The 10,004-nt window shown below is 43.6% G+C and overlaps 1 protein-coding gene across 2 annotated transcripts in view; it reads right to left on the bottom strand.

Moving 5' to 3' along the window:
* The window catches only part of Lekr1 (leucine, glutamate and lysine rich 1), a 127,315-nt gene extending 119,354 nt beyond the window's left edge, over positions 1-7,961 (bottom strand). Inside the window, exons 1-2 of one of the 2 annotated variants that reach the window (XM_026782365.1) lie at positions 7,901-7,961; positions 4,819-4,896 (exon numbers count right to left, since the gene is read on the bottom strand). In XM_026782365.1, the coding sequence (XP_026638166.1) occupies positions 4,819-4,866 (48 nt within the window). In that variant the 5' untranslated portion in view covers positions 4,867-4,896; positions 7,901-7,961. Of the gene's footprint in view, positions 1-4,818; positions 4,897-7,786; positions 7,808-7,900 lie in introns of those variants that run through there. The other variant, XM_026782331.1, reaches the window with a different exon arrangement.
* Between the last annotated feature and the right edge of the window lie 2,043 nt (positions 7,962-10,004).

Genomic DNA, 10,004 nt, shown 5'->3' with positions numbered 1-10,004 from the left:
AAAGAAAGAAAGAATACAGAAATTACTGCAGTCTACTAAAGGACAGTGGACGAAGCTTCTAGCAACACTACTGACTACCTGAGGTCAGAGACAGGTAGGAATTACCTCAGCCCAGGGGAAGAAGAGATTCAGGGATGGTGTGGAATGTATGCAGAGAAAAGACACATGTGACATACATGCCCCATGAGCCTCTCGTACACTTTCTGTCACTTACGGAGATGGAAGTCTGAGAAGTGCTCTGTGTGCGGCCAGAAACTACGATAAAAAGGAACCTGGAAATGAAAGTCAAAGATTATCTTATTCCTCCTTCCTTAGGAATCCCTGGGAGGAGACCAACAAAAGCAGGCAACAGACTCCAACTCCGGCTTCTCAGCATCCTCATTCTTCCCCATCCCTTCCTCTGAGAGCCACCTCTCACCTCCTTTTCATTCCCTCCAAGTGTCCTTTCCCCAGTACTGCTCACTTTGCTGTTAATGGCACAGCGAAGCACAGCCATGTTCTCATCCTAAGGCACTATCCATTATCCATTATCCATTATCATATCACAGCACAAGTACCGACAGAGAGAAGAAAGGCTCTCTCGCCTCTCCTCTCTGGTTTCTGCACTAGCTCTCCTTGTCTATACACAGAAAAAGAAAATAAAGAAAACACAGCAGGGGCTTCTTTAGGAAGAAGAACCAGCCTATAAAGTAATACAAAAAGTTAAGAGACAAGAAAGAATGGGGAGGGGCTTTGAAAGACATCCCTGTCACTGCACTCTGATTCATCCATCTCAAGTCTTTTCTCCTCTAAAGAAAAAGAAAGGAAAAGTGAAGCACATTTTCTAGGCCATTATGAAAAAGTCCCCTTTTCTCCATCATAAGAATGAATTGATTCTGATTTGAATTATTACTATTATCACTACAAACTATATATGATAATTATCCTTAACTGAAGTGCTTATGAACACAAGTGGCTCAAATTATGCATTTTCTCAGACTGTGGATTGTATGCACATATAAAATGAGATCTCTGAACTAAGACCCAAGTCTACATACAAGTTCCACTCATGCCTTACCTGTGTTAAATACCTAGCCTAAATATGATACATCTCAGTAAGTGCATGCATGAAACAGAAATTCATAATGTAAAATTTACATTTGTAAGATAATATAAGCACTTGACAATTTCCAGCTCTTGAAGCATTTTGCATTTCAGACCAGGGATGCCTAATATGCATATTTCTATATTTAACATGATTCTGTATAGAGTGATACATACAAACTGGCAATATGAATACTGCCTGATCATTAGGTAACTAAATAAATATGGACAATGCAGATCACACTTAAGGGGAAAGTTTTGGAAAAGAAAAGCTTACTTTTGAAAACTTTTGGGAATGTCCACATACATTTATAGTCAAACCACCAGAAAAGCACGTGACATTAATGGGTACAAAAGTATTATTTACATAAGTATATCTAACTTAGATCCTGAAAAAAACACAAAGCTATACTTTACCTTCCGAACACTGGGCAGGACAAGGTTATAACTAGTATACTTGTCCTTGGCTTAGACAGCTGAGCCTCTCCTGCTGTCCCCCCTTTTCTACATTGACATGATAGTACCTGCCATACTTTAACTACCTCAAACATGACAAGAGCACCCCACCACTCTAAGTCTGTAGAAACACTCAGCTTTCAGGAACCAACTCTAGGTCCACATCTTCTGCACAAGACTCCACCTTGATGATCTCCAGCATCCAGGGATTCCAGTCGTCAACTCTCCACTCTCACAAGGACAACCTGCAGGAATCCGCTCTCTCTTTCCATCATGGGTCCCAGGGATCCAACAGAGATCATCAAGCTTGGCAGTAGGTGCCTATCCCGGATGAACCACCTCTCTGGCCTCCTGGGCTCTGTCTTACATGGGACTTAGATTATAACATTGTCTTGTAGATTTTCTTTCTACTGTATTCCTTTCTGTTTCTTCATTCTTTCTGACAAGAGATTAGGGTCTGAAATATGAGCTTTTGCTTTTAGGTTGTTTTGTTTTACAGTTTCATTTCATCTCTCACTCAAGCTATTTCATGCAAGGAACACAGTTCAAGTGAGAAGATATTGCATTTGTTCAAACCCATGGAAGCACCATTTCTGAAGTAACAGCATAACTGAGCATCATATGTGCTTGGCATCTAACAGTTAACTTCACAGGTAAAGAGAATCACATGCAGTGATTGAAAGGATCTCTTCTGGTAACTGCACTTCCTTTAAAGTTTCCATAAATAGGGAAGGTGGGCAGCAAGAAGAGCAGCAGGTCCAATCGATGCTATGATTAATGTTAACAGGCCATGCACAGCAGCACGAACACTGGCAAAAGCCAATCTGCATCTGAGCATGATTTTCAATGAGAGTGACAAATTACTAGTTAATGAAGAGCTGGCTGTAAGCTGGGGGTATTGCAGACATGCTTGAGGTCCGACATTCGATTCTGAGTAGGATAAGGGTGGGAGAGTTGTTGCTAGATTTGCTAAAAGAAGCTGTCTATATCAATAGGTACAGCTAAGGCATAAGGTTGTAACTCACAATTCATGTCAATAGTTTTTGAAGAGGTGTTTTTTAATTATTATATTAACAATGTATGGATTTAAAACTAATTACAGAAGAAATGCCTTTGCCTGAGAACAGATGTAAAGTAATAGGGATAAGGGTTGGATAAAAACCAAGAATTACTTGTTAACTAGACTACATGAATTTTAAACAGGAAATCAAAGCTGGTAAGCTAGATCAGCAAATACAGATACCCATTGCCAAGCTTGACAACCCAAGTTTGATTATCAGGACCCGATGATAGAAGAGACCCAATTCCCAAAAGTCAGCCTCTGACCTCCACATGCTATGCTTTATACACACACTTTTTAAAATGTAAAATTGAGACAAACGGGAAATTTACCTCTCCTTGGGGTGTTATACAGGCATTGAGTATTACTATTAAAGTACAATCAGGATCACTACCAGTATAAATGGTAAGTTATTTAAAAACTCTTGTTTCCTTATAAATAAGCAGAGATGTTGGGGTGTGGCCATTTGATTCTCTAGATGCAGCTGCTGGGCTTTCCCATGCTGCCCTGGCTGCCTTGAGTTAAAAGGGCTGTTGGCTAAATAGCCAGCTGGACTGTTCTAGGCCAGCATCTGCCATTCCGAACACTTCAGAGAGGTCCTGAACAAATGACACAATCATCACAGATGCCTGCTCTGGCTCCTGAAGATGCAGGCACAGCCAAAACTGTTGCAAACCATTTGTATCAGAGTTTCTGCTATCGTGGGCTTAAGAAAGCTTTAGATGACTCTGCTACTATTTCTACCTAGGCCAGAGAGGGGGAGTGCTTTCCATGGGGGCCTAGCAAAGTGACTGTTACAGACAGGCACAAAGGGGACATTGTCTTGTCTGCATGGGAGGCTGGCTGTGGTTCCAGCAAACACCTTTTCTCCGGCTATATAAATTGGCTGTGTGCTCACTTGGGGAGTTGGACAGGAGACACCCTTCTGTGTTTCCTCCCTCGTTTTGCAGCACTGGGCACAAGAAACGGCTTCTTCCCACTGGTGTCTCCTTGCCCACATTTGGTAGCACAGGCCGAGCTGGGAACAAGAGCAGCATCAATGGATCGGCTGCGGTGGTCATGGCTGAGCAGCCAGAAGCAGCAGGGCAGCCATCTGCTGAACAGCTGACGCTTTACAGAGCTGATGCACAGCTAGGGGTCAACAGTCCAAGCTGGAAAAGCAGCAGAGTGGCAGCTGCAAAAGAGGTGGAGCCACTGAGCTGTGCACGTGACCACAACAGCAGCAAGAGATGGGCGGCAACTGCCTCCCACGTGGACTGTGGCAACTAAGACAGCGGCCATAACAACAAGAAGCTACTGAACATCTAAGCCAGGGCAAGAACGAGAGGAACGGTGGGAGCACAGAGAGGACCGGGAGCTGGAGCTGAAGAATCAGAGAATTGCAGGCCCTGGTTACTAGAAGAGGTTCAGAATTGTCTTTCGGGCCAGGTGTCTTCAGTAGTTCCCAGACCTTCGGTCGTAGGAATCCCAGCTTCCTAGGCCCACACAAGAGGGAAATACCTGTAAAGGGTCCTGCTACTCCACCCTTGTACAGGAACTCTCACACTTTGGAAGCCACGGCTGCTGCCACTCAAGGCCTCCTGAGAGGAGGCTACTGCCCAGAGCTACCTGCTTTTGTTCCTGCTGCCCTGTTACCAGCACCCAAAACTGCCAAGGGATAAATCCTGAAAAAGTTTTCCCTTGCCTACCCACAATTTCCATCTGCAAAGGACAAAACCAATCGGTAACTGATTGAAATAGTATCTAAACACCAGTGTGGTGGTGCTCACCTTTAACCCCAGCACTTAGGAGGCAAAGGAAGGCAGATCTCTGTGAATTCCAGGCCTGCGTGGTCTATGTAGTGAGTTCCAAACCAGCCAAGGCTACACAATTAAATTTTGTCTAAGACAAAACAAAGCAGCAGCTGGTATACAGTGAACCGTGAGAATTAATTTAGGTGAAAATGCATTATGTAAAAATATCACAAAAGTTACAAACATGAGCATTTCTGGGATTTGACTTCAATAGGACTCTAAAACTAGCAGTTAAAATACCACAGTGGAATTGCATATCTGTCTTCTTACATAGTCTTTGCAGGGAACGTCTAGTGTGGTTATTCCTTCTCCCATCACAAATTAATCATCAATTCTGTCGTTTTCCAAATTCACTCCCCTATACTTTAGAATGATCTAACAGCTAAAACACTCCTAATATTAGATGCTTATAATGCAAAGTCATACCTTTTGGATTTCTTCCGGTAACGCGTGCATGGGAATGTGACGATCCATGATTCCCCCGACGTACTGCAGGAAAACATGCTACGAACATGGATGGCAACGGTCAGAATCCAACAATGACAGGAAAACTCCAGTGATTTAAAGATTCTTAATATCTGGAGATGAGCTGGCAATAAGTAGTTTAACAGATGTTTGTTTCATTGGCTCCATGGCAAAAGATACCAGTTAAGTTTTCACAGTTAGTCCTTAAGCCACACAGGACACTACAGAAATTACTAACTCATCTTTTCTATTTTTCAGAAAGTTATAAAGTCATAACAAAATAATAGTGGTTTATTATTTGTTTTGCAACAGAGTAACTGTAAGATTTTAAACAGACCTATTTCAGTACTCTAAAATAACATTTTATCTGAAAGCTATAGAAAGAAATGTGCCATCACGTCTTCAAGTTATAAAACACAAAAAAATGTAGTTACTAAGCTACGATATCTAGCCACTGAGCAGAAAAGCCATCAAAGCATCAAAGACCACATGTAGCTGAGATGGACAGATATGCAAATTTATCTAGATTTTAACAGATTTTCATCCTCTAATTCATTATAAAACTTTTTATTACTTTCATGAAAACACAGGCAACAGAGGCATTTTCTTCTTTCAAATTTTTCCCAAACAGGACAAAGAATACCCCATCCAGTTTTTTGAGTGGAAGATAAATCTATCCGTGGAAAGAGTAAAGGGGCCAGGGAGGTGGCATAATGAGTGAAGTCCTTGCCACACAAGGGTGACCCCAGTACCCACAAATGCAGGGCTGCAAGTCTACCTGAAATCCCAGCCTTGGGAGGCAGAGACAAGGGAGCCTAGAAACAAGCTGGGTAGCTAGATTCACTAAATGGACCAGTTCAGAATTCAGGTGGGAGACCCCCATAAGGTGGAGGGTGAAGACACCTGGTCCACACATACATAAACATGCAGGCACACCAAACATAAACACACATACATAAGAGCAGAAGAGGCCAAGGCCAGGATGGTGGGGTGGAGTGGTGCAGCAGACTCAAGGGACAGAGAGACTCCATGGCAGGATGAAGGTCAAAAGCCTATGACTGATAGACGGGGGTAGTGTCAGAATCAAGAAAGGATACTGAGCTATCCTTTAGGTGGGAATGGGAAGTTAGAAAAGGCTCCCTAAGGTTCTTCGCCTTAGGTCAGGGCAGGAGAGTGAAGTCAAAAATAATACTGGTATTAGCTGGGCAGTGGTGGTGCTCCCTTTAATCCCAGCACTTGGGAGGCAGAGGCAGGCAGATCTCTGTGAGTTCGAGACCAGCCTGGTCTACAAGAGCTAGTTCCAGGACAGGCTCCAAAGCTACAGAGAAACCCTGTCTCAAAAAAAACAAAACAAACAAAAAAATAATACTGGTGATTTTATTGCAAATTACTCAACCATTGGTGGAAGAGAGATTCCTCAACACTGTATTGGCCAAATAACCCTCATTTCGATAAGCTGCTGTTTAAGACCAACAACTAATGAGCTGTCTTCCCACAGACAGCACAAACACAAGACAATGTGTATGTTTGGTCATGTTAGCTGAGGTCAGCCACGGGAGTAAATTATGTCAACATGGGTCCAAGTGACCAAGTACATAATCTGATGTTTGCCATTCTGTCACAGTCACATGGCAAGAAACCAGAAGGCTCATTATCCTCAGTCATCTTTAGTTAATGGAAATGATCATATCTTCTGGTCCACTAAGAATATTCCCCCCTCCCCCAAATTACCCACTAAATCACCTTTAAAAGTACCATTTACAAAAGTATGAGTGAGCATGGAACTAAACAACAGTATAAATTCAAGTACCAGAGGAACATATTTTACCTAGTGCCTTCGCTGTGACTCTATACTGACCTATTACTATACCACCAGAAGTGGTAGGCTACAGCCTATGAAAAAAAATTAATAATAGCACCCTGGTAAACTAGGGGGCACTCCAAAACGTTAGTGGTGGTGGGGAAAGCTGAATGAGTATTTAACTTGACTTTGAAACACATCGCAGAAAATATCCCTAAAATAGTTTAGGGATCCCATTCTTTTCATACAGCCAATATACATTCATTGCATTCGTCCAAAGAGCATTGGTAATTTGTTCTCATACAAAGAGGTCTTTAACACTGTTTGCTATATAGTATGTTATTGTAAAATCCTTGTAAACTGGAGTTGCTAGTTGCTTTTCTGCTAAGCAGCACATGCAGCCGGTTGCAACTAGGAGGTAGACACCAAAATTCCCAAGATGATGACAGAGACACTATTTTCTTTAATGTTCATTTTTGTTATGCCTATATTTTAAGGAAATGGCTTCTAAACCTTTAAGAAAAGCCCATCGGGTCTTTATTAGTATTTGAATACCCAAAAAAGAACAGAGGAAGAATTCAAAGATAATTCAGGTTTTTTTTGTTTTTGTTTTTGTTTTTTTGTTTTTTTGTTTTTTTTTTGTGGAGTGGGGGTTGCTTTTTGGCAAGAGAAAACTTGGAGTTTTTAATTTGCCCATCTGTTATTTTGCCTGTTTTACCAAACAAGTTCCTTTGGTCTTTCCCATTTCACACATGTAAACTGCCCTTGGCAAAAGTTCGGTGGTATGTGGCTGCACCTACGTGGGTGTTTGCCAATCTTCCCTGCGACACGCAGGTCACGAGAAAGACGTGTGTTTTTAAAAGTAGGAACGTCCCTGGTGGTTCATTTCCGATTCTTACACCAATGTCACGCCCGGTCATTAAACTCGGGTTCTGCTTCCAGGCCCTTCCTCAAGTACCATTCCGGGGACGTGAATCACAGGAGGGCAGGTCAGGGGCAGGAGAGCGGGAGGTCACGTCCCGAGACTGGAAATTAACTGCCTGGCCAGACCGCACTTGCCCCAGGCCTGGCCTACAGGCCCGCCACCCCCACCCTCACCGCCACCCCCGCCCTCACCGCCACCCCCACCTTCACCACCCCGCCGCCCCCGCGGTCCCGCGGTCCCGCGCAGCTAGCCTCCGCGCCGGAACTGCGTCCTAGCAGGCCTTGTTCGCCACAAGCTGAGGAAGGCGTGACCCTCACCTAGCCTGGGACTCCTCAGGGTGTGAAACGGCTTCCCCGGTCTCCCGGGCGACCGCGCTGCACGTCGGTCTGACGTCAGGGCGCGGTGACGTCACTGCCCAAGCCGCCGCCGACGCGGAAGCCGAGCATGGCATCACTAGCCGCCGAGACGCGCGCGAGGCGGAAGCTGGCGCGGGTGGCGGGGGTCGGCGGAGAGGGCGGATTGACGCGACCGTCGTGTCACGGGCTGGAATGGGACTGTGGAGCTCGCGGGGACAGCAGGCGGCCGAGGCTGATGAGGAAGCGGGCGGTGAAGGAAGTGGGGGGGGGGGTCCTGTGTACAGCAGGAGCAGTCATTGCTCTCAAAAGGAAGGGAAAGATGATTATAGTTGGCATCATAGGCAGGGGAGCACGTTCTCAACCATTGCCGGGAAAAGCGTACATAGAATTTCATTCTGGTCCAAAAGTAATCAAGATGAAGTATATAGAGACGTGCTACTCCACACACAAGTTATGGAAGGCCTCTGGTTTTTACACCCTGCGTTACGTCCCTTCATTCAATCTACATTCTTTAATAATGTGAATATGATGATCTACTAAGCGACAAGCAAGCCCAAGGAGGTGACGCTTGGTGACTAGCCCAGGCCTTTAGTATGCCAAGTGCCTGCTTTCTCCCCCTTTTCAGGATTATCTCAGGTCCAAAGTGCTGATCTTCTAGGAACTATAGAAAACCCGGTTTTCTAGCAGGAAGGACAGATTACTATCGAAGAATAGTTTGCATGAATATAAAGAAAATGGCACTGAGGAGACAAGAATTAGTGCCAAAACTATTCAAGCTGCTGGCTGATAGCTATCTAGTATGGAAATGATAGCACGGAAGAACACTTCCCTGAGTCCTGAAAAGTTATAGTTAATACGGAAGCCAGCAACCGTCGCTTTTGGGTAACTAGGATTGTGTACCGTATGAGACTCCATACATACTGTAGGGCTAGGAACAGAGGCTTCCGCCAGCATCAGCGTGTACACTTGAGTTGTGTGTGCCACAAAATGTTCCCATGACTTTAACATCACTGGGTGATGGGAGGTTTCAGTTCCTTGTGACATTCAAGGACTGTTGAAGGTTATAAACACTGGACTGGTCTGTCATTGGCCAAAATATTGTTAAAGGGTGCAAAACTACACTTTTGGCAAATGATATTCTTTACTAAGCACTTAGTATATCTAAAAAAGGGCAACCCTTTGAAAGCGGTGAAAGCCTGTGGAAAGGCTTTAATTAATTCACTTTTGTCTACGCTTGCTCATCTACACAGCACCTTGCTTCCGTTTTCCTTACCACAGTAAATGCCCCGCCAACCTCCAGGGCCCAGAATAGTGGTCTTAGATGATATGAAATAAATTTAGGAACCCCATTGCTGATTAATTAGCCACACTTTAAGTACTGAATTGTCATGTGGCACCCAGACAAAAACTTCTCATCATTATAGAAAATTTAATTAGATAATGGTAGACACAGTAAAAATTTCAAAGGGAAGATATTAAGAGTAGCTCTTCTGAAAGACCAGGAATGAGAAATGTATTTTCAATTGGTCGTCCTATGCAAAATGGTCAGCCCTGAAAACATTCATATACGTAGCAGTATTGTGGAGGCAGCAGGTTATATTTGGGAGTGTATGTGTGCACAGACACATGTATGAACGCAGTAACAGTTGGCGAAAATGTGCCTAGTCTTACTGCATCTTATTTTGCTGTGTTTGGTGGATCTCAGTGGGAGGCCTTCTCTTTTCTCAAGGGAAATGGGGGAGCAATAAGTCTGGGGGAGAGGGGAGGTTGGGAAGGGGGACTGGGAGGAGTGGAGGGAGGGGAAGTTGCAGTTGGGATGTACTGTATGAGAAAAAGATAAATAAAAAAAAGAAAAAATGAGGCCATGAATTTGAAGGAAAGTAGGGACAGATGTATGTTATAATTAAAATATAATCTCAAAAATTTTTTAAATATCCTTTAAAATGAAAAAAAAGTGTAGTTTCTAAAGTTAGCAAGGTCAAAGAATGACTGGTGAGTATTTTTAAAGTAATTTTTTAAAAAGTTCCAAAAGACTGTTCTGTGTTGGTTTGTTCGTTTTTTTTTT

Source organism: Microtus ochrogaster, chromosome 1 (genome assembly GCF_000317375.1).
Source record: "Microtus ochrogaster isolate Prairie Vole_2 chromosome 1, MicOch1.0, whole genome shotgun sequence".
NCBI lineage: Eukaryota > Metazoa > Chordata > Mammalia > Rodentia > Cricetidae > Microtus > Microtus ochrogaster.
Note: the sequence above shows the minus strand (reverse complement) of the source record. Positions and strands in the feature narration are given on the sequence as shown.